General features: G+C 35.2%; 1 protein-coding gene across 1 annotated transcript in view; it reads left to right on the top strand.

Annotated features, from left to right (window-relative positions):
- Nucleotides 1–26423, top strand: part of LOC149543372 (uncharacterized) — a 50378-nt gene that overhangs the window by 7678 nt on the left and 16277 nt on the right. Inside the window, exons 4-5 of the mRNA XM_089798174.1 lie at nucleotides 440–520; nucleotides 12182–12262. Coding sequence (XP_089654300.1) covers nucleotides 440–520; nucleotides 12182–12262 — 162 coding nt within the window. The remainder of the gene's footprint in view (nucleotides 1–439; nucleotides 521–12181; nucleotides 12263–26423) is intronic.

Below are 26423 nucleotides of genomic sequence, written 5' to 3'. Positions count from 1 at the left end.
TATGAAAAATAAATTTGAAAGAATGTCAAAGAATCAAGATTTTTCTTTTTGGTGAATGGTTAATAGATAATATTCAGATTATATCTGTAGGTTGTATCTTGATGAAAATTGTAATCTTATAAGATTAATATGAGATAATATTTTAAAGAGATTTTTTAAAGCCATATTGGCATATTTGAATATTCTTATATTACAGAAGCTTATTTTGATAGTAACTAGGATGCTATGGTAATTGAGAAATGTTAAGTATCTCAAAGCATTTTATTCAAATTTGGATATTTCAGAAGCTTATTTTGGTAATAACTAGGATGTTATGGTAAATTGAGAAATATTAAAGAGTTTTCTCATTGATCCTGGATTATCAAAATGAGTTATCAGTTCATAAATAAAGTAATGAAAAGTTTGATTGACATTATGTAAACGTCTTTTTGACTTGCAGAAACACAATATTATCAAGAAAAGAATTGATTCGCTTGGAAATGTCATTGAGACAAGGCCCGATGGAATTGGTGCACCAGTGGTGGGTTCTTGTTACCTAATCAATTGTATAATTGTTTGTGAAGAAGCTTCAGTTATTTGTTTTTGATTGATTGTGGATAATTAATTAGTATAGACTATTTTTTACTTCTAGAACATTTCCTTTAAACTTTTCTGCAAACAACTTTAAAGTTTGCTTTATGTTCTGTTTGCTTTGGTGACTCATATTGCCGATTTCTTTTATGTTATTCTGTTACTACATTCATGCATAGGAAAGTTTGGTGCATGAGAGCTTTGGATTTAATTGATTTGATTACATGGAGTATATTTGATAATGTATGTTTACATGTATAGATTTTCATGCCAGACTTTCAGAAAGCACGAGGTAATATTGATTTCCTAAATCTTATATGATCTTGTAACACAATTGATCCGTCAGAAAGTCTTTTAGCACAATTGATTCGTCAGAAAGTCTTATACTTTACACAGGAGAAATACAGGAAGCTTGAGTTAACACAATTGATTCATCAGAAAGTTTGTTACTTTATATAGAGGATATATCAGAAAATAGTGGATCCTTGAATTTAAGTGTTTGTTATTGGCAAGTCTAGGAGCATGTGAAAATAGGATCTTTATACATTTAATTTTTGTCAGGCAGAAGGGGATTTTAGAGTCTCACAGCTTCCATTTAAAAAATTTAAACATCAGTAGTGGTGGTTATGTAGCTCAGAACCAGTATGTTAGATGGGATGGTCCAATTTTGAACAATATTTTGAGCCCTGGTTCCTTTCTTTTGTTGTTCCTTGCTGAACTTGCAATATCTTAGCCAAGTTGGAAAAGTTCTTAGATTGACGTAGAAAAATTCTTACATTGACTTAATCCCTAAGTCAATTTTGACTTGTACAACATGATTAATATAGAAGCCAACCTAACCACCAATCTATTAAATTAAAAACTACTGTGGAGCTAATTCCTTGACTGGAAGTTGAGATGTGAGGTAGATCAACAACTTATCACAAAGACAGCATGACCTTTTAAGTTGGCTGAACATATAGCCCAGTAAGGAGATAAGATTGACCACAAGTTTCTCATTTACGATGTTACTAATATCCAGAAGGGGTCCAATGAATCATAACTAGAGTTAAACTAATAGTCTTGTGAGAACCTTAATGAACATCCCAGAATATTGGAGGCCCAATGAGCATGTGCCTGCTCCTATAGTGCAATACATATTCTTCAGGGATCAGTTTCCATTTGAGTGAACCTAAAAATCTTTAGAGGTATAATGCATGTCATTGAGTGTTGATTGAAATGTCATGGCTTCTGGGAGGTAGTTGGAGTGTGTAGACATGGAGATTGATCCATCTGAGGAGTTCGTCTTGCCAAGCTGCAGCCTATTGTTAGACAATCAGGCAAGTTGACGGGGGCCCTGATGGATTTATCAAATTGAGTGGATATGAGCGAGGGAAGTTTTCTTTTCTTTGGCTTCCAGAGAATATAATTCAGGTGTGGAATGTCTTGTTTATAGACCAGGTAATCAGGATGAAATGGAGAAACCTGGAAGCAGGAGAAGTTAGAATAAATCCCATATCTGATGAGGGAGTTTTGGTTTATCAAGGTAAACTGTAATGGTAATCTCCAAGAGAAATTTCCCTTCTGTGGCACATGCTTCCTACCTCATGTTTTGAATGTTGTGGTTAAGGCATACATAGAATGGGAAGCTGAATATGAGGAGTTATAGAAAGAAGAGAAATTTCAGCCTGAAATGAAGACAGCTGTTTGCGATTTCACTATGATACTGATTCTGTACTAGACAGTCTAAAATACAGGCATATGATGCCATCTATTTGGAGCAGATAATGCATCAGAAGTAGATGTATAGTTCTGACTTAAGAGGTGTACAAGGTGATGAGAATTTCATGTTGAACACGGTGAAAATGTTTATACAGACTCTTATGATTCACGGCTAGACCATGATATGGTTATTAATGTAGCCATGGAAGAGAAGTGGATTCATGATATATTATCACAGGCAGCAATGCTTGAGAGGAGAAAACCCCCAGCACTCAAATGGTTGAGAAAAGGAAGCATTCTTTCATGGGAAAGATGCCTCATCCTTCTTAGTTTCAATATCTTCCAACTGTTTAACACCTTCCATTCTAGGGTTTAACTCGATGGGCACAAGTCTCTAAGCTTGTGGGTTGACTTTTATACCAAACATGACTTCAATTTTATGAACATGTTATTGTGGTGACCATTAGGCCCAGCAGCTTTAGTGGAATTATTCTCCTTTTATCCTGCGTATTTTGGTATCCTTTCTTAGTTATGTTTATTCCATTCTCTAGAAGATGCAATTCGTGCTTCTTGTTCTATGCAATATATGTTTTACTTTTGGGCATCACAGACTGTACTAAATCAAATAGTGAGTCTAATCAATACTCATTTGTCCTATTCCTGTATGGAACTTATCAAAAATAGTCATGATGCCCTTTTTGTTTGATGCCTGAATGTAGATCTTTATGCAAGGACTCTGTAGCCCCTAATGCATACATGTTCAGAAGATCAATGTAGCCTCCAATGCATACATGATCAGAAGATCAACATCATGTGGCTTTACTATTTAAGCTGGCTTATACATTATTCATACCAATTTTCAACAATCTCTCTCTCTCTCTCTCTCTCTCTCTCTCTCTCTCTCTCTCTCTTTATATATATATATATGATGGTTAATGTGCTGCAATTTATTGATGTGTTGCAATTTAGCAATGATGATTTTGTCTTTTGTTTAAACTAAGTGTGATTTCATGGTGTTTCACGTGATGGATTGATTGTCTTCCATTATTGTTAAGGTAGAATTGGTTATTATATGAGTTTATTAAATTATGAACCCAAATTATCTTATGAGAAATGGACAAATGTGAGTGAAACCTATGATTGATATCCACGCACAAGATGAAAAGATCAAAAAGGGTTATAAGATATATTTCCTCTGCAAATAAAGAATACGAAAAGAATGTGGAAGACAACGTTTATTATAGGGAATTAGAATATCTGAATAATTGAAGCCCCACACAAAGGCTATAAATACATTTTTTTGGTTATAATAATATAATTATATATATGTTTCTGGTCAACTAATGTTTAGTTATTTTTGATTGCTTTGTGATGAAGCAAAAGTTAGTTGTTTTAACAATTGCTTTATGGTGAAGCAAATGTTTGTTACTTTTAATGTTTCTGTACCTAAATGAGAAGGTAATTTCACATGATATTATGCAATTTCACACTTAGATGAAAGATTGTTTTCCTTAATGTTGGGAATAGCTTACCTATGGGCTTGAACTGTTCTTTTACACTGTTGTGATCAGAATAGAATTATTATTAGCATAAAAATAATTACTTAATCTGTTTCCTTTCACATTTCAGAAATTTATATCTTGTATTTGACAGATTTATTTTCCAGCATGTTAAAAAATTCTGTTGAATTTATCTAGGCAGGTAACATAATACATTGATTTTGGACTGTCATGGTTGCGGCCAAAGCAAGGGGAGGCTCTAATTATATGTGCTTCCCCAATAAAGATATTTAGTCATTGAAAATCATGACAATTTTTTTGCTGCGATTTGATGAAGGGAGAAAATAAGTGATTAGCAAGGTCTTTAATAGTCACCATCAAAAAATACATTTTGTGATATATAAAAAAAAATTAAAGAAGTTTATCAACAAGAACAACCAAGATAAGCAGAGTATAAACAAAGTGGTCAGCCAAACCACAAAACGTGCTGACCAAGATCAACAGCAAATTATTGTAACATGATTATAGAGAGAGCACCGTTTACAGAGCATTTAGAGGCAGCATGCTATGACATAGGAAAAACTGAGAATTGGAGAACCCAATTACTGATAACCATACTTGTCTATACTATTGACTTCAGGATCTATTCGATCTTTGTTTCCATGATCTTTTATAGGCTCCAGGTTTAGTCTATGATTTCCATCAACCATGTCACAGGTGACATTACTTGCAGCATGGTCGCCTTCATTGATAAACAGCTCTTGATTGATCCTTGGGCTCTCCTGATCAGTCCTCGGGCACACAATGTCATTCTGAGCAATGCTTTCCAATCCCTCGTAAGCTTGAATGCCCTTGCAGAATATGACTAAGGCTCCATCCTTTAACAGCAAATTGAATCTTTCTCTGGAGATTCCCAAAGTGACAGTAACCTGTGACATAATATAGAAATGTGGGAGTTTATGATTAAACTCGGTAAGGCCCCGCTTTCTGTTTTGGAAAATCTCCTCATTCCTCTGTTTCCAAATGCACCATAAAATATGAGCAGTGAGCACAAACCAGAACTTGTTCAACTTTTCATCAAAATTAGCCACAAAATCAGTAAGGATATCAAGACAAAAAACATTGTTTGTAGTATTCTATTTCAAAGACTGACCACAAAATAAAGACAAAATCTTTCTGGCAAAAGGACAGTCAAATAAAAAATGTTCATAAGACTCTTGACAATTACATAAAGAGCAAACAATAGGTTGAAGGCTACCATTAGAGAAAAATGATCCCACAGTAAGTTTTTTGAGCAGGAGGAACCATCTAAAGCAAACAATTTTAGGTTCAATAAGTGAGTGCCAAAAACATTCAAAGATAAAGAGCCATCTCGAGTTTAACCTGTTACTTCTCCATTTCTTATTAATGTGATCAATGATTCACACATCTTTTTAAAGCACATTATAGATGTGTTTGCTTTTGCATTCATTAAGCTTTCTGCTATCTTCACATTTTAGACAGTCCATCACTTGTTGGGATTTCATCTTCTTTCCTGGAAAAATCTTTCCAACTGCTTTAGTAATCAGGGTATGAGTCTTCTTTTGAGCCATGAGGATGTTATACCTGCTACTGATACACTCCCAGGACCCCATCTGCTCATCAACCAAAATATCTCGAATGAGAGAAATGCCTTTTTTATGCCAGATTTTAGCAGAACAACATCGAGTAAGAGCAAGAGGCTTATTTTTAAGATAAATGCCCCACTGGATAGACCTTTCCTCAACATAGAAATAGGGATTTTTCCCCACAGCATACCTAGAGCAGATCACAGGTTTAACCTGGCATTGAGCCCTCCATATAGAAGAAAATACTTAAGAACCAAACACTTTGATGTCAAATCCCGCAAAAACTACATCAGCAATAGGGATATTATTCCATTGTTTCCCCTTTCTTGGGATAGAGTTTGAAATATTATTTCTAATCAGGATTTTCCAAGGCTCATTTCCATTCATTGCCTTAATAATCCATTTAGTCGCAAGAGCAATGCCTTGAGCCGGTAAATCTCTCAGTCGAAGACCTCCAAGATTCTTGGGTGAGCAGCACCACTCCCATTTAACATAATGTCTTTTCTTATTACCAATACCATCAAACCAAAGAAATTCTCTAAGGAACCTTTCCAACTTGTTAGTATGGGATTTTGCAAGAAGCCAAGTTGAAGCATAATAAATAGCATGAGAAGATAAGACATGTTGTACAACTTGAGCTCTACCAGCAATAGATATCAGATGAGTTTGCTACTTAATATGTTTGTTTTCAATTTTAGTATAGATCCAGGACCACATATCTTTGATAGAGGGCTTCACAGCAAATGAAATCCCCAAGTATCTTACCACAGTGTCAGGCCAGCCCATTTCCAATCCAATTGACCAAGCCATTGAGGAGGCTCAACAGTCCATCCCAGAACAGTAGACATACTAGGATCAATTTTTGCCCCTGATGCATGACATTACATCTGCAGCCTTTTGAGGGTATTATTAAAGTTTCTTTGATCAAGCTCCATAAATAAGGAAGTATCATTTGCAGATTGTTCAATTACCAGCTTATCATTGCTAGGTAGTGTAATTCCTTTGAGAGGAGGTCCCATGTCTGCACTTTTAAGAATATAGGATAAACTATCAGCTGCTAAAACAAAAAGGGATGGAACCAAAGAACACCCTTGTCTTATAGATCTACCTAGAGGTATTGGCTCTGAGAGTTCCCCATTGACCTCAATAATCGTGGAGGAGTCTTTAAACAAAACGTTAACCCACTTGCAAAAGTAAGGAGGGAAGCATATTGATAACAAACTGCCGTTCAATCCTGTCATATGCTTTCTCAAAGTCAAGCAGAATCATTGCCACATTTTTCCCACTCATCTTAGCCCAATGGATGCCTTCCGAACTAGTAATGAGGTTACAAAGAATATATCTCCCTTTTATAAACCCAGTTTGAGTATCACTAACAAATGTATTTGAGATAGTTTGATAATCTTCGAGCCAAAATCTTGGCAATGATCTTATAAGATTAATAATATATTTAATAGGGTTATGGGCCTCCAGTTCTGTACAAGAGATTTGTCCCCAGTTTTGGGAAGCAATTTAATAACTCCTTTGTTCACATTAACCCCTAAGGATCCAGACTCATAAACACAATCATACATTTTCTCTAGATCTTCAACAATCCATTGTCTGTTGTGCTTATAGAATTCAACAGTAAGTCCATCTATGCCAGGGGATTTACCATTTGCGAGAGAACCAATGGCTCCATCTGTTTCACTGTCAATCTTCATTTGAAGAGCCCTGAATTGTTCCTTAGAAACTTTTCATGGAATTATCCTAAGACACTGATCCATGGCAGAAGTGTTGCTATCTTTCATTTCTGAGGAAAAGAGATTTTTTATAAAAAATAACAAAAGTTTGCGTAATCTCAGAGTTGTCAGTAGTATAAACATCTATCCCCTGAATACCTCTGATTTCCTCCCTGGTCTGTTTTGCCCTAATCAGATTGAAGAAGTATTTAGTGCCTTTATCCCCCTCTTTGATCCAATTAGCTTTAGACCTAACTTTCATCCCTTTAATCTTGAAATTTTGGATTTTTCTCAACTGATTTTTGACTTGGATCATCTCATTTTGAAGCTTGTTATCAAATTTGTGAATTTGCAACTCCTGGTTAGTCTCAACTAATTTTTTCTGATAGAAGTTTTCCTCCATTCTGTTGTGGGCTTCATAGGTACCAATGATTTGGAACATGTTTTTCCACACTTCCACCAGCTGATCCCATACGGTAACCAGGGATTCCCCTGCAAGAGAGAATTTTGCTCGACATGTGGCAGTTTTAATTGCCTCTTCAGAATCTTCCACATGCAGCAAGGATGTGTTAAGTTTGAAGGTCATTGTCCCTCTTTTTTTCGGTGTTTTGCTTAGGGGAATTTTTTAAGAATAATGCAAGCATGAATGGGAGAATGATCAGAAATACTTTCTAGAGTGACACATACTGGATTTGTACCAGGCTTATGGCAAAGATCAAACATGGAGGAATTCAAATAAATTATTTCCAGTGTGCAATAAATTCTAGTCATATTAGATTGATTTTTACACCAAGTATACCATATGTTATCATATTCATTTGATGTTATCATATTCATTTCTCAATAACTTGAGAGGATCTCTTAAGTTGAGTTTTCTTTTGAATTTATTCCAAAAACAAAATTCATTCCCCTTCCATTCATGTTTATTCCCTTCTGAGTTGTCTATTCTCAATCATATTAAAGTCCCCTATGAAGGACCAGTAAGCTTTGGGGAGATTAGTAGAGACCCATTCCCAAAGAGCAGCTCTCTCTCTCTCTCTCTCTCTCTCTCTCTCTCTCTCTCTATAATCATTGGGTGCATAGACATTACAGATTCCCAAATCAATATTATTGATTTTGATGATAACGCAGATAATTCTCTGACAGGGTGACATACCTTTATTAATGATATGTTCTGTCCATTGAGGACCAATCAACAAAGCTACTCCTCCTTTTCCTCTATTATGTTTAGAGTCAAGTGGCTTTTCCCCAAAGAAACTTAAGAGAACTATAGGCTTGATATCTTGCTACTTTAATTTCTTGTAGGCAAATGTACATCATTTCCTTACAATGTATTTTCTGTCATGCATTTCAAGCCCTCTAACCTTCCAACTGTAAAGGTTCATCATAATTATTGAGAGGATGTGTTATGCTGTGTGCCGCATAATCTATTAAAGCACTGAGGCAAATCTGCAGATTTAGTCTTATTTTGCTTTTCTTTTGCTTTAATACTGTTGGTTCTTTCATATGTTTTCCTTTTCTTTTTCCCCACAACTTCGGTAAGGCCATCCTCTCTGCCTTCTATGTCTGACTGCAATTTTGGGTAGTGTTCACCACTGGTTGACTCTCAACTATATGGAGGTGGTTTTCATTAGTAATATCCTTCTGCTTCTTGGTATACTGTTCTTTGGCATTCAAGGCTTGATTTTTTTCATGAATTCTTCGAATGCTTTCTGTTGGGCATTTAACATCATTATCTTCATTCACTTTTTGTCTATCCACCTGAATATAAACTGGTTGATTAGCAGATGGGTTGTTTTCATTAATGCTTTCATCCTGGTTAGCAGGTCTAACATCGAATTTCTCTTCAAACAAGGGATTAGTAAGAGACATATACTTGTTCAACTTATTGTCCATCACATCCTTCACAGTGTCTTTATTTTCGCTTTCATGTTTATTAGAGTTATCGCCTCCTTTAGGATTATCTTTTTTCCATAACTACTTTTACTAGTATTAGAACTTTGGCCGGCATCTGGGTTAGGGTTAGGGTTATTATTGTTAAACAGTTTGAAAATATTTTTGAGGGTAAGGCATTCTTTCCTATTATGACCATTAATTTTACAGTGGAAACAAGCACCTAGATCACCAAGTTTCTCAATACCCTATCTATAAGTTTCTCCTTCCAGGTTAATAACAATATATTTGGGAAGAGTAACATCAGGGTTCAAAGAAATCAGAATGCGAGCATTCAAATGAGGTAGAGTTATTCGTGGTTCTTCAACTTGAAGTACTGACCCTATAGGGCTCAACATTCGAGATATGAAAGGGCAAAACTCAGGCTGCAAGCTTTTTATTTCAACCCAGAAAGGAGAAGCCCGAGTTAGGTATTTAATATAATCAGTTTTTGAAGACCAAGGGATGGCTTTGAACAGGGTTTGCCCTGCATTCCACATACCCTTGTTTAAGACTTTTTTCTGCATTTCGTGTGTTTTGAAAAAGATATCAAATAAACCTTTTTGTATCATTCTACTGAATTTCACAAAAATACCATGCTTTTTCCCTCGTATTATTAATCCAGTCATCAAAGGATTTCCTAGTAGGTAAAAGTATTAAATCCATGCAAATGAAAAAGACAGCAATACTCTTTAATCTTATCCTGCTCATCCTTTATGGCTTTGATCATATCAACATTTGGAGAGAGGTTAAGGGTCATACTTCCTGACGGGACCTTACCATCCTTTCTTCTCTCACTGACGTTGCTCCCTGTGTTGTCATTGCCATTGGGGTTACTTCTAAATCCTTCGGAGTCAGGCCCTCCTCCTCCGTCTTTTCCAATGTCAGCATTGCAAATAATGTTTCCATCAAACACTGCCGTTTCTAGAATCACAACCACTGGACTTTCATTATTAACCATTGCCTTATAAGATGGTTTCAAAGCCACCTCATGATTCACAGTACCGCCCTCATCTTGAATGGAGTTATTGGTGTTATCTTGCCTCGTCTTCTCATCATCACCACACGAAGAACCCTTTCAATATCGATATGGCCAATGGATCCCTGGTTAAACACAACAAGGCTCTTACCAGAAAATGATTAGGGCACACACAAGGAACACTGAAAATCGAAAGCAAAAAAAGTAGAAGAAAGGAAACCTTGCACAGAACTTAACACAAATGAGAAAAACAATCACACACACGACCCAGAATAAAGTAAAAAAGGACATTCAATCTTCGTCTTCGTCCAAGTGTCTCTGACACCCTGCAATCAGAGTATGGAAGAGGCCATGCGGCTTTGCACGGTACTCTGTTGCAGAGCACTTCCTTTTGTCAGTCTAATTTATTCTTCTTTCTCTACATTTTGTGAATTAAAAATTAATTGCCTAATGAATTTAATAAGAAGGATGACTAGTGCTTCAGGTTATAATAATTGAGTAACTGTCTCGTCTATTCACCCAAGATCCTCCATAAGATGATTAAAATTTAAGAGAATTGCAGTACTGACGTTCAGATCCACAAAGATAATATTTACCTTGAAGGGGCAACAATGGAAGCAGTAATTGATGAGCAGTACTCTTGATGGGTTAGTGTTAGTTAAAGAGAGATTGCTAACTATGGTACCAGGTACATGGCATGAATTATGTATCTCACCGTACGTGATATGTCCACACAATAGACATATCTTGTACAAGACTGTTTAGACTTCTGTTAGGATTACGTGAGCGAAAGCTTTTTCTCCAACTTGAAGATGCCGAGGGTATAATTTCACAGTTAGTTGCAAAATACTCCAGCTTACAGAAAACTTGGGGCTATAGATAAGCATATATGCAGAAAACCAATTAGAAGAATCAAGCACAATAGAAACAGACAATGCAAATGGTAAGATGCAGTTCTATGGTTACTATGCACATGCCAATGCAAAATTATTCACTTTTTCTTTGGAAAAGAGAGGTTTCTTTCCTTTTAAATAGCAAGAAGCTACATGCCCTCCTTTGCTATAGGAGAGACAATACACTAATAAGAAATTCATCCATAGATTTGGAATTATTACCCCTTTTCTTGTATTGTGGAAGTTTTGAAATCAGCACCAATTAGGTGCCTACAACATGAACTAATTTGAAATAAACAAGATTTGGGATAATTAATTTGACAAGGCAATCTTGCCTCAAGTTTTTTTTTTTATATATTAGGATTAAAAATTGATGACTTTTTTGGCAACTAGGATTAAAAACTTGTGAATATTTTGGTCCAAGAAAGAATTTAGTCACGACGAACTTGTAGTTTCCATAAATCATATCTATTGAAGTTTTTAGTTGTCAAATTTGGTGAATTGTGTTGATTGCTAAAATTGAATAATTTCATGGTTGGAGTTGCTTGATACATGATCTTTCGTTTGAGACCAATTCATTGTGATTGCTTTATTACCATCAAATTCCATTGCATACTTAGATGTTTGTTTATAAACATGTTGATGTTCTCGTGTTTTCAATATCTTTTGCTGTTCTTACAAGATCGTAACTCATGTAGGACAAGATTGATCATGTTTGTGAACTTACAAAATATCACCATTTCTGTAAGATAATTATTTTAGGGAGTTGAATGCATAGAGTTATTTATATGCGGATTAAGGGGTATGTATGATATGGCATGTACTATCAAGCTGAAAGTTCACATTTCCATGTAATGACTATTAATAACTAACGGGGATTCATTAGATCTTGTCGATGACACTGTCACATTCATTAACCTTTTTACTCATTTTCAGCCTTTTAGATAATATGTATATTTTAATATTTCCTCTTTCTTTCCCAATACAAGCAAGCATACCATTTCCACAAAGCTAATTTTCTTTTAGGTTGCGGTGTTCTATTCATTTACCTAGCATTACATGTTGTCTTGGAATTTATATATCATAATGTGTTTGCTTGGTAGTTTTGAAAATTTTCATTTGCATTTTCTTATATTATCATCATTACTTTTAGAAATGAGATTCTATTGAGCCTTCTAAGACATTAGGTTTCAGGGCACATCAGTTACATTATGGTGTGCAGTTGGAGAGTTACAATGGAATTAATTTTCTAGTTCACTAAGTCTCCTCGTGAATGCAGATTGAGAAGCCACTTCAGCGGCATGGAGGCAGATTGGAGCATAATGAGACTTATTGTGGATCTTGCTTTGGGGCAGAGCAGGTCCATATTTCCCTTTCAAACAAGCTAAATTGAATAATTTATTAAAGTGTGCTAATCTAATTCTGAGAGTGCAATAGATTCTTTCTTTATAATTTCTGGGGACTGTTCTTTGTTTTCTAGGATACTTTTCTATTTCATCATGTTGTATCTTTTTTTATTGATAACTATTGATATAAAAGAAATCGGCAAGTATCACGTGGCTATAATTTTTCTATCCAGTTACAATGCTATAGTTTTAAATTTTAATAATGTTAACTTGTTTATAAGCTACAATATAGGTCATATTATTCTTTGATTAGTTCTTTTACTAAAATTATTGATTGCTTAAGTTCAAGATGAATAACCCCAAAAGAATATTTTGTATTTAGGTTACTAAAACTATTTTGGCCAAAGAGGCTTTCAATGAAGATGTGTATTATGTTCATGGGTTTTGTGAAGGCCTGTGGTTGATTGCAATTTTTTTTCGAATTGTTAATGATCAAAGCTGCAGAATGCTGTTCTTAAGTGCAATGTCACCAAATTACATGGTTACACGGCCTTGCTAGACTTTGGGATGACAGGACGGGGGGACAAGTCTCTGAGACGGGGGACGGAGGGGCCTTGATTTGGGGATGGCAAGGGTGCCGCAGCGGGGGACAGGGGGGTGGCGGGGGGCGCAGGTGTATATGTTACGAATACTTGATATTAAATAGAGATCAAAACGATCAATATATACAAAAGGAGAATTGAATATAATAGACACATTCTATTCTAGACTACACCTAAATATTAGAAACATTCTAATATTTACAATAAGCTACAAGAGTGAGCATTAAAGATTATTCTAATACCTACCCTTAATGCTCAATCTATTTACTACACCAATAGATCCCCTGAATTTAACAAACATGTCAGGACCAAGGGGTTTTGTGAAAATATCTGCTGGTTGCTTTGAGGTAGGGACAGAGATCAAAACGATCAATTTATACAGAAGGAGAATCGAATAGAATAGAAACATTCTATTCTAGACTACGCCTAAATATTAGAAACATTCTAATATTTACAATAAGCTACAAGAGTGAGCATTAAAGATTATTCTAATAGTATATACTATACATATGGTACTTAAAATGCTAGTTATGAAAAGATGTACTACAATTATACAATATAACTTGATATAGTCATATAAAGATATAAAAAACAGTAAACTTAAACAATAAAAAATTAAAATTCAACATTGCATTGAAGTGTTGAACTGGAACCATTCCCGAATCAGCAATATATCTATGACACTATGACAGATAATCATAAAATGCATATTAATTCAGAAGTATGCAGGTCTGCAAAGAGTTATCCTATTATGTATTGAAACCCATATGACAATATATAATTAGCACTGCAAGTCCACAGAATATTGTTCGTACTGTAAGTATGTATGCCTTTCTTATGATATAATTAGCACTGCAAGTCCACAGAATATAGTTGTCAGGGGAGGACAAGTAGTCGTAACCGTACCTCTTCCCAAGAGTGGTGTCTTTTCCAAACTAACCATTGCATCCCCGAGACTAATTGCATTCCTCTTCGTTAGTATTGTGACTGTTGTTAAGAACTAAAGATTGCCAATTGTGGACTCTCTTGGTTCACAGAAAAGGAAAGAATATTGTGGAAAATCCTTAATTGGGCTTCATGATTATTTATAACAAGTTTTCTGTTCATCTGATGTCAAATCAGGGGCATGACAGATCTGATTGGTTGTATGGTTAATATAGATTGATTGAATTGATGGAAGAATTGATTGCTGGTCTGTTTGCTTGATTCTCATGTGATGTTTTATGGACAAAAGGATGATTTACTTTGATTTGATAATTTGATATTTTAATGAATAATGATTGAATTAATATGTACATCATAGAATGACGAGTGATGATTGATCAAGTTCTGATTTGATGAATTGGTGACTGATGATAGATAAGTGATCATTAAATGCTTGGAATGATTTCTTCTTTATTCTCCTTTATACCTTACTGGTGAAATGGTCACTCCCTTTCATGAAAATTGTCTCACCATTTTCCATTGTGGCCATTGAGAATAATATATTATTTCCTATCTTTATCCACTTGGATGTCCTCCTCAAATGAAACCCTGTCCTCTTTATATCTTTCAACGTGGGGGAGAGTCACTCCTCTTCATCATGTCTACCCCTTTGCAATGGTCGCAACCTTCCACAATTTCCACTTTTTAAAAGAGTCACAACCCTTCAAACATTTCTTCCCTCTAAAGGAGTCACAACCCCTCATAATTGTTCCTCTTTGAAAGAGTTGCAACTCTTTTGAAGAGTTACAACCCTTTTGAAGTCACTACTCTTCATAGTTAAAACCCTTTAAAAGAGTTATTGTTGGTTTAATTAATTATTCACTAATTACACTTTACTTAATTGTACTTAGAATAATGCATACATAGTAGTTTGCAATTTTAGACACTTTACAGATTTCACCTTTATTTGCACATGGTGTAGGAGAAATTTGTTGTGATAGGTGGTGATTGTTCCACAAATGTGCTGTCTCTACCTTTAGTGCACTCACCACATTATTATTCTCCACATGTTGCATATACTTCATTGCACATTGGAGGATGATCCACCTTTGGTGAACACTTGATAGCACCTTGTATGAGAGATAAGTTGTCTCCTCCATCTTTAGTGCACTCATCACATTATTATCCTTTACATGTTGCATACACTTCAGTGCACATTGGAGGATGATCCACCTTTGGTGGACATGCGATTCCACCTTGTATGAGAGAGAAGTTATCTCCTTGCTTATCATGATTTCTTATTGCCTTGCCTATATAAGCATGCACATCTACATTATAATCAATCCATCATATGAGAATATAGTTTGTTCTTGTCCACATATTGCATCTTTTTTGTGCTATCCATCAACCTCTAGATCTTGGGTTGTTACTATTAGCAAATTTGTACGTTGTATCAAAGCTATTGGAGCACTATTCCATTGTCATCTTGGAGAGATCTCCATACATTTGAAAGGAGGCATATTTTCACATCTTAGGACCAGTGATGTTGAGGCACATCATATGCCAAATTTGACCTCACTACATCTGGGAAGGTGTTTCAATGAAAATTAACTATAAATTTGTCCATATTTGATGAAAGTTGATTTTCGGGCAAATGTTTTTAGTAAGCGGAGCTATATGGCTCTACTTGTGACAATAAGATTTTGTTTTTCAAAAAAAATATTTTTGCATCTTCAAAATATATTAACATTTTTTAAATTTTAAAGTGTTTTTATTTGGGAAAAAAGATATTTATTTTGGGGGGTTTTGCAAAATGGAACCACTTCCAACTTTGTCATCCCTAATGCCCTATCACTTCTACAAAAGCATTTAGTTTTGGTAGGGCACCAACCCCATACCATTGTTAGCTCTGTACTAGCTCATAGAAATTTCTCACACATAGATCACAATCAAGAACATTTGAACTACTAATATCTTTCGGTCCCTAATAGCATTATATCTAAAGGGAGAAATTGTTGGGATCACAAAAGTGGATGACACTTGGATTGGATGTTTATGTGTTGTACTCATGACTTGTTGGTCATTGATGTCAACATATATGTCTTTAGGTACGTGAAAAACAAAGTTTCTATATATCGTAGAGATTGGATTGATCAGCGAGGTCAGGTTTCAAAGAAATAAGTTACGCAAGCTTGGATTCATATTCATGGATGTGTTCGAATGCTACATTTGTGTTTGCGTATGAAAATGTGAAGAATTGGATGAGATACAGTTGATTTTGTGAAGATGGTTTGCAGTCCACAATGTGGGAAACGTGTTATTCAGTTGTATTTGATGAGCGAGATGGAACTAGCATAAGTGACCTTAGATCGTGGTTGACGACATGTCTTTGATAACAGATGTTGGAGATTATTCTGTGAAGGTCGCTGAAGTGTAACGTGTAATATGTTCATTGTCAGGCCAACTATACATTGGGAATTATTTTGGAAGTTGTAAATGTAATGTAACGTGTATTGTAATATCTTAATGAGGTCCTATATTACTCATTGTAAATTGGAAATGCCTTCATAGGCTGACTTGATTGATTGTTAGGACAAGTTATAAAGGAAAGGTTGTTTCCTTGGTTGCTTGGTATCACATTGTGTTGTATTGTTGCAACTATGATTAGAGGATGCGAATTTGATGAGAACAGAGCACAGACTATGTTGAGATGGACTTGAAGACTTCAAAGGATTTGTATTGGCAAAGACGTTGTTGTATTGGTCAGTTCACTACTTGGATATATTATCCTAAGGATTTGTTATATATCAGTGTTTGAAGCAATTTGGACAGTGAGTTCAGTTGTTATTGCTCCTAATAGGGCTAGAGTATCCTGACAGGGATTCAAAGTCTCATAACAAGGACATATATTTATTAATTGTATTGAATTGGCTCCTAACAAGGTCACATCCTTTCACAAGTAACTATTATATTAGTACATCATTTTGTGGGTACCATACCCACTGGGGTTTTCCCTCTAATCAAGGGTTTCCCTAGTTAACAAATCATTATGTCATTGTGCATGTTCTACATCTTATTGTTTTCAATTGTTTTGTTTACTGAAGTTGGATTTAATAAGTTTGGTTGAAGTTATAATTGACACACAATTGATTCACCCACCCTCTCTTAGTTGTGTTGATGGACTTTTCTTTCTTACAGTCCCTTCCTTGGAAATTGTGTGATCCCCAACCCCTTCGTACACATCTCCTACCGGATGGTGTTTGTTTCATCTCAGACAAATTCAATCTACTCTTAAGTGACAACTTCCCTTCTGATTGTTGGTCACTACACAATATGCGGCTCATGAGCACAATCTTTGGTATCTCCCTTGTGGAGTCATTCTCCAATGAGTACTCTTGTTCTTCTGCACAACTTTCATAGGATTTTCTCAGGTTGCTCAATACATCGTCGTGGATGACCTGAGTTGACATTTCTGCTTCTTGATAGCGGTGCACACCTTAGACCAGTGACTTACTACATGATGGTACCATCTACTGACACAATTTGCCAGCATCTCAGACTTTCACCTTATGATTGTGCCTCTTTTTCTCTTGTGCTCTTTCATTTTTGCATATGGGTTTTCCCATGGTTTCTCCTTAAACTCTATATAATTATGCATCATGAAAATACATGCTTGGAGAAATTTATAGAAAAAGTACTCACTCATTATATTGACGAAACTATTGTGGTATCATCTCATCTTGAATCTGATCCAAATACTCGAGTTGAATGACTAATCTTTTGGAATATTGGGAATGTATATTTCAGTTAATCTCATTTTTCATCTTGACAAGTGTAAAACAATTGAACAAGCTTGGGAAAATCATACTAATTTGTATGGCAAGGTTGGTGAGGTTAGAGGCCATAGATTAGACAATGAGCTCACAAGCTTAGATCTTAAGAGCTTTGACATTATCCAAGACTATGTAACCAAAGAAAATGAGCTTAGAGCACATGTTACAGATCATGGCATTGAGAAAATGGATGCACAATTGGTTTTCAATTTGTTGGACAAGCTTCCACCTAAATATGCAGCCATTGTCTCTAGTTTCCAAACCCAAGGATTGACTAGTAGTTGATGCACTACATCGTCTTTTGATGTACTTGCATAAATGTTGATGCTAGAACATAATAAATTGATCAACACGGGGAGTTCTCAAGTCATGTAAGTCAAAAGCTTTTGTGGCTCAACAAGGGAATCAAGGGAAAGACAAGAACCAACAGTCATCTAAGCCAAAGCCACAAAAATATAGAGTAAGAACCAATAGTCATCCAAGCCAAAGCCAAACAAAGATTGAGCACAATCATCCTTTCCATAACAAGGAAATTCTTCATCCTCTCGTAAGGGAAAATCATTGATGGAGTTGCTTATTTTTACACATTGCAAGAAGAATGAACATGATGAACACCATTGTCGTAGGAAAGGATATTAATGCACTGAAGCATCCATTGGAGAAGAATGAAATGAATGTACCTTCAAGAATGTCTACATCAGTTCCTTCACAACAAACAAATTTTTCTAAGGGAAAGAGTCACTTTTGGGATAGATAAGGGCAAAGGAAAATCTCTTTGTGTTACTACAAGTCATGATTTGAGAAGATGACTTCTACATTAAGGGCTTCTCAGTCTATGTTCTCTCCATTTGAGCCTTGCCACTTGCCATTTATTTTGATGGTTAATCATACATATCAATATGATTGGGAAGGATCTATTATATTGGGGAGAGAACATTTAATGATGCGTTGTGTCTAGCTCACATAATCAATAATCTTCTTTCCATCTATCAAATCACTCATGGCACAACAATGAAGACAATGAAATTCACTCCTAATTTAGTTATCATCGAAGACTTGGTGAGTGGATCTATCATTGCTACTAGGGTAGTGGATCATGTATCTCGATTATACTCCTTTGAAGATTTTCTTCCTGATCACCATGACTTGAGTTTTGGATCACACTTTAGTGTGGATTCAGATATTGAGGAGAATTTTGGCTACTTGAACTTGATTATACTCGCATGCGATCAAGTTCTTGAGCCTTCCATTCCATCCTCTCTTATTGAGATCACATCTATTGTTTATCCCAATGATGCTTGTATTGCTACAGTTTTGGCTTCTTGTGATCGAGTACAACATCATGTAAATTTTCTTCTAGACATGTTTCCTTGGGATGACTACTTTACAAACATTGCAAGTTTGTTTGTGGAGTCTCACATCACACATTTGGGAGGCATCATTGATGATACTCATCTTCTCTTTGTTGAAGATGATCATTCTTCAATTGTTGTGTGGGAACATCTAGACCCTCTTCTCACCCTCCACATGTTCGTCATTCACAATTTGAAATGACTGTGGATACTTTGGACCAACATTTGGAGGTCTCTTTATCTTGAAGGAGACATTTGAGTTCTTGGATATTGCTCTACATTCATCTTCACTAGATCCTAGTTTGTCTTTTTTTTGTAGTGTGGTCTAGTGAACTTAATTTGGAGGAGGCATTTTTCAACATTGACATGGGGTCACTTAAGCAATTTTTCAGAGATTCCATGCATCTTGAGGTTTCTTCGTATATGTTCGTTTCAAGATTGGCAGACTTCATTAATACTTTTGGTTTTGTTTCTTCCTAAGTGGAGGAATGTTGTTCAACAATCATGGAACATCTTCTACATAATATATGGAGCATCTATCATTGGTGTACATTCTACATTGAGGGGGGACTTTATCCTCACAGGGTGTTTTGTCCTTCTCATTATTTTTTGAGATTTCTTTCATGCATTTAATCTCTTTTGGGTGTAAATTTGTCACATTTTCTACAAGGTTGCACAAGTACATATCAGCTTGCTGTTTATCAAGCTCAATTCAATATGTAATCAGTTTGATCTTTGATACAATATTGATTAACAGTAAACTACTAAACTTTTTCTGATTATCACTGTTCAAGTTAGAAATAGAAGTTTAAAAATTTGCAAGATTTATTATTTTCTTGTTCATATTTAAAGTTTGCCTTCTTTGTTTTGCTTCTAAAGTTTAAATGTTCAGCATATATATTATGACTCATGACTCATATTTTCAGAATTCTTGTTTTGAAAGCTCAATGTCATGACTCATGTCTCGTATTTTCAGATTTTATGTAAAATATAAATTATATAAATTTTTTTAGGCATACTCACGTACCCCCATCTCTTGTTTTGAAAAACACCTATACCCAAAGCCGAATTACCCAAGTAATTGTGTACCTGTGCAATCTTGGTTTTCTTCTTTTCTCTGTTTTGTGAGAAGTTGCATTGCATATTGTACATGGGTACCTAACATGGTCATTTAGCTGGTACACATCGTGCATTGTGAGCTTAAATTTGTGTTCCCCTAAGTTGCATTGTGCGTGTGGGGGGGATGTTGGTGTAATTAATTGTTTACCTAATTACGCTTTACTTAGGAATTACTTAGGATATTGCATTCATTGTAGTTTGCATTTGAAACACTTAAGAATTTTTGCCTTTATTTGCACATGGTGTTGAATAAATTCCACTTTAGGTGGTGGTAGTTGTTATCCCATTCCACTTATGTATTATCTCCGCCTTTAGTGTACTGATCACATATAATCCTCTACATGTTGCACATACTTAATTGTACAATGAAGGATGATCCACCTTTGGTGGACATGTGATTCCACCTTGTATGAGTGATATTTTATCTCCTTGCTTATCATGGTCTCTTATAGCAGGCATATCTAAATTGTAATCCATCTATCATATTGTATGTTCTGCAATTCAGTTCAATATGTTGCATATTGATGAGAATACAATTCGTTCTTGTCCACATTCAGTCTCTCTTTTGTTCTATTCATTGACCTCTAGATATTGTGTTGTTTCTGTTGGCAAATTCTTATAGTTACAACCCTTCATCATTGCTGCCCTTTAAAAGATTCACTTTCTTAAATTCTTCACATTCCTTCACCTCTTTCTTCCATCTTCCTTTAGAAAGACTATGTTTCTAGAAGAAACAACTATGAACTAAAGACTAAGATGACTATTTGAAAATCAATACAAAATTCTAATACCTTCCCTAAATGGTCATCATCTAACTACTTTGCAAGAGACTGCGCATCTTTTGGTCATAAGTTCATCAAAACATTTTGCTGTGGCTAAAACCAGCGTTACAGGACTCGGCAAGTTTGGCAAGGACTCGGCGAGTCCTGAGGTGAGCTGACCAAAATGAGGCAAACTGCTTCTGGCCAAGTCCTTGCTGACTTGCCGAGTCAGCTAGGACTCGGTGAGTCCTGTCAGACTGACTTGTTTTTTTGTTTTTTGTATATAAAGAAAAAATATTTTTAATGTTCTTTGTTGTCTTCTTCTTGTCTTTTTGGCATAGTTCTGAGAAGGTTTTACTTTTAACTCCTATATATAAAATGATAAGTATAAGTTGGCATTCTCTTCTTCCTTATTCTTCCTTATACTTAAGATATATTTTATATATACGCGACAATTCATTTGAGATAGGTTATAGCCCTCTAGGAGTTAAGATACAGAATCTGGAAAATCTTAGGGCTTTAGGAATTCAGACTTAGCCAGATTTCAGGGCTTTAGGATTTCAGACTTAGCCAATTTTCAAAAATCAGTTTCCATGACCTATCTTAGGTGTACTTGTAAGAGGACATGGCTACTATGAGCCTTTCTTTTGATATAAGTTTTGAACTTTTGAATCCATGGATATTGACATATTGTAGACATTTGACAATTAACTGTTATACTATATTTCAGATTTCTATTATATTATTCAGTTTAACTCTATGTAATTTCTTTCAAAAATTTGCATTTCTACTTGGGCGATCTATGAAAAGTTGTATATGTGTGCAAAATAGTTTCTATTTATCTCAATTATTGTGTATTTGATGTTAAGTGGCTAATTGATGCATGAAAAAAACTTAAAATCCTTAAAAAAATCTTTGAATAACATGGGTTTTCTTAATTTGCTGAGTCCTTGCCGAGTCCGACTGCCTAGACCTAGTCTGAGTCCATTTTGGGCTTGATCGAGTCCCAGTCTGGCAACACTGGCTAAAACCCTCCTCCTACAGAATTTCAATGACTAAGAGTAGCCAAAATCCGTTTCGAAAAAATAGAGAAGGCTGACCCCTTCTTTAGAATTTTTTGTAACAAGAGACAAGATCTTGCAACTGATTTGACCACTGAGATGATTCTATCAGTAACCCTCCTACAATCTGCAAAACTTGTGACTAGAAATATCCACGAAATTTGATGTTGGATAGCATAACCATCCTTCCCTGTACATAGAGACACTGAAAATAACTACCAGAATTTTTAGGAAAAATCGACAAACCCCTTAAACTATTGGGGATGAGCAGGATGCCCCAAATAGATTGCAAGATATCATGATTTGAAGTTAACAAGCATCGTTTTTTCAAGAAAAAATGGTAAAAGCCTGCCAGTAGGAATCTCTTATAGAAAATCCCATGCAAACATCATGAATTACAGGAGCCAAAAATGATTAAGGTGAAAAATCAATCAAAACCAAACACGATTATCAAAACCCAACAAATATTTTTTTGGGAAAAATATTAAAACCCAATAGATAAGTTTTAAATGGAATAATTATGAAAGACCATCAATTTTTTTTAAGGAAAATTACTATGAAAACTCGTTAACCTGAAACTTCATGTGGTAAAGCAACACATGCAACTCATAAAATGTGCATGCAAGGAACATGCAAGAACATGCAACTAGCATGCAACAAAATGCAACTAGCATGCAACAAACATGCAAGTGCATGTAACCTTTTGCAAATCAGAGGCTTTTGCTCAAACTAAGAAACACATTTGAAACCCTTGAACTGACTTGTGATTTCAGCAGATCTCTTTGAAGACGAACCACAAAATTTTCATAAAATGTCTCCATCGATTTTTTATTTTGCAAAATTGAAAAACAACTTTTTGGAAAAAAATTCAGATCAGAAGAGCTTCAATTTTTTAAAAATAATTCGCTAAAGTTTTATGAAATCACACTGACACTTTCATACCATGTTATAGTAAATCAATGTTGTATTAAACAAAGGAGATGAAAACTGCTTATATAGGTTTACAAAGACGATGTTTCTAAAATAAACAACTTTGAATCGAAGATAACTAAGATGACCATTAAAGAAACATCACAATATTCTAATATGCATTCCACACATGTTGATCATATATTAATGTTTGTAATGATGTAGATTTTAACAGTCCAATTTGGTATATCTCTAGTCATATTCTTCACTTTCAAAGGTACTTGATGAAATTAGATCTCTTCTAATATTGGCAAGAACTATCACACACTTCTAGTTCCAGACATTGTTTCAGGAGACAGAGGTCTTGCCTCAGTGGCAAAATAGAAAATCCAAACTGAACTGTTCTTTTCAGGAAAGTTTTAATCATATTCTTAATTCTTATTAGTTCAAGATATAAAAAGCAATTTTTTGTCAACTTGTTTAGGGGCTTGTGAAATTTTGAAAAACTTTTATTGGGATATTAAAAAGTAATTTCTTATCAATTGGACTAGGGACTACGGATGTTTTCAAAACTGTCTTTCTTATGAGTATTCAGTATAGCTATATTAAAGGTCTTACAAGTGTTTTAACCACAGAGATTAAGTTGTTACCGCAAAATTACAAGGGCCAAAAATTCAGAGAAATTAGTGAAATCAAAACCTGTTTATGTACGTGAAGTATATACACTAGCACACACATTTAAAATAAAAAATGCTCCTCGAAAAGAAAAACAATGGCAACTTACCCTAGTATCTGATTAGCTGGGATAGTGGGTGACTCTGCAGCCTTGCTTGGCATTCCCAGTATCTAATTAGCTATCTTGGGTGACTCCTCAGTCTTGCTCAGCTCCACCATCTAATGGTATTTTACTATTTTCAATCCATGTATATGCACCCCAGTAAGCCCCTGGTGATGAAGCAGGTGTTGCAAAGTGTGAAGCTGCTTCTGTAGTTGCTGGGGGTTGATCAGAATTCAATTAACCATATACAATTCATCTCCATGTAGGTTATACTCATATGGTTTTCTTTTCTGAACTCAGTGGGGCACTGTATAGCTCTGCCAGGCATGCCCTATTATTTCCAGCAGCACCTTACCTAGATTTTTGTACCAGCTTCTCCCATGCGGCTTAACAACCTCGTGATAATAACTCAGATTATTTTGGCTTGATAGTAGGGCATTTACCTTGGCAGCTCTAGAGCTCTTGAGCTTGATACTTGGATTGGTTTGCTGTGAGTTGGCACATGTAGAGTCCTGTTATATTTCTATCATCTTGTAGTTGAGAAGCATAGAAGGAATAGCAGATTTTTCTTAAGAAATTGTGATTTGTCTTTTGCTAAGTTACCACATTCATCCTTGGTGGCCCAGGGTCCCGATCTGGTCTGGATGCGGGCTGGCCAAAATTTGGCTTTAGGCCTGTAAATTCACCCAGAAATCTATTAGAAGAACCTGGACCAAATTTTGGCATTTTTGCAATGACTTTTGGATTTAGCGGCAGGACCCAGGCTGAAATGAGGCATTTTTGCCGTGACTTTTGGATTAGCAGCAGGATCTGGGCCAAACTTGGGCAATGTTTTTTTGACTTTTTAAAAGTATTTTTAGTTTATTGTGGTCAATTCAATCCTTCAACCCTGAAATAGACCATGGTAAAGGCCAAAAAGGTAAAACATACGTCATTTGTGCATTTGTGAATGAAAAAGAAAACTTCTTGCCTCTATTGCTAAACTTTCTTGTTTGGTTCCCATTGCTCAAGGAGTGTTGAAAGGTGGTTGTTACTTCCTTAGATCTACTTAGCGTCTATTGAGCATGATACAATACATTGTCATGTATAGACCTTGCTTGGGCGATGTATATGATGGCATCGACTCCACAATTGAGGATATTAAAAAAGTCATAATGGGAGAGCAAGATTCTAGATAAACATTTTTCAAGGAACTACAAAAAATCATGGTGGAGAGATATAATCTATGTTCCCTTGAGTTTCCGGGACGGGTACGACAGGGGACAGCGGTACGGGTTTCCGGGACGGCAATTTTTTTTTGCTGATTTTGGGGACGGGAGGGGGACGGAAAAAGTGACATTTTTGTTTTTTTTAAAAAATTTTTGTGTGTTAAAAAATTGGGGATGGATGCAAGTCTCCAATGAAGTCCCTGGGACAGGGAAGTCTTCGTCCCCGAAACACTGGGTTTTTTTGGGGGGACACGTCCTTGGGGAAATGACTACCCCTTTGTCTAAATGCTATCTTTTGGTTACAATTTTTTTCAAAACATGCTGCTGTTGAGACCTTTGGATCTGCAAAATGTTAATGACCAAGAAGCCAAAATTTGCCCATACGAGAACAAAGAAAGGTGCCCCCTTCTTTAGAATAATATTAGACTAGAAATCATCATAAAATATCCAACATAATGTTGGATACCGGAGCTGCTCTTCCTTGGAAACAGAGACAAGCACTAAGAATAACTAGCACGATTTTGAGAAAAAATCGACAAACCCTCCAAATTTTGCAGATGAGCATGATGCCCCAAAAGAGATTGCAAAAAGGCATGATTTTTTAGGAGAAAAATTAGAAAAACTGAACACGATTTTTGAGGTGAAAAATTGATCAAAACCCAACATGATTTTTGAGGTGAAAGAATCAATGAAAACCGAAAAATACAAAGCTTCGTTTTTAAAGAGAAATGGTAAAACCCAACAGATAATTTGAGGAAAACATTATATACCCATAAATGAATGCCACACAACTTTGTGAATTGCAGAATTTGAACTTATTTTAAGGGAAAAATTTATGAAAGCCCATCAAAATTTTTTTAAGGGAAAAATTATGAAAACCCACCAATATTTTTAAGGGCGGCAATTCACAAGACTTTGCATGGTAAACCAGCACATGCAAGCGACATGTAAGTACATGCAACCCTAAAAATTTAAAGATTTTTCTGCAACCAAGAAATCATGGGATGAAAACCTTTAACCAGGCTTGTGATTTTCTATAAAATTCCTCAAAGACAAACCATAGAAGTTTCATAAAGTACCTCTAATGATTTTTATTTTAATATCGAAAACCAAGTTTTAGAAAAAATTCCAAATCAAGGGGCTCGACATTTCCTTAAAAAATCCACCAAATTTAATGAAATCCCATTGATCTTCTCTAATACCATATTATGGTAAATTGATGTTGTTGTAGTTGTATTAAACAAAGGAGATGAAAGCTCCTTATATAGATTTACAAAGACGGTGTTTCTAAAAGAAACAATCATGAACTAAAGATGGAAATAGAAACTACCTAATAAACTAAAAACTAAGATGACCATTAAAGAAACATTATAATGTTTTAGTATTTCTCGCATTGACATTTTGGGTCACAATCCATGTTGCATCATCAAGAGTATTAAGATAATAGATAGCTTATATTATTATCTGTTATTATTTAATGGTTATCTATTTTTAATCTATTGTAAATATTAGAATGTTTCTAATATTTAGTTAGCTTTTTATTTTCAAAATAATTTTCCATGCATACCTGCTTCCAAAACCTTTAGATCAACTAGGGTTTTCTACTAAAAAAACCACTCCATTTTGTC

The sequence above is a fragment of the Cupressus sempervirens genome, chromosome 8 (genome assembly GCF_028749045.1).
Source record: "Cupressus sempervirens isolate cs-2001-9-10 chromosome 8, ASM2874904v1, whole genome shotgun sequence".
Lineage (NCBI taxonomy): Eukaryota > Viridiplantae > Streptophyta > Pinopsida > Cupressales > Cupressaceae > Cupressus > Cupressus sempervirens.
This window is presented reverse-complemented; position numbering and strand designations above follow the sequence as displayed.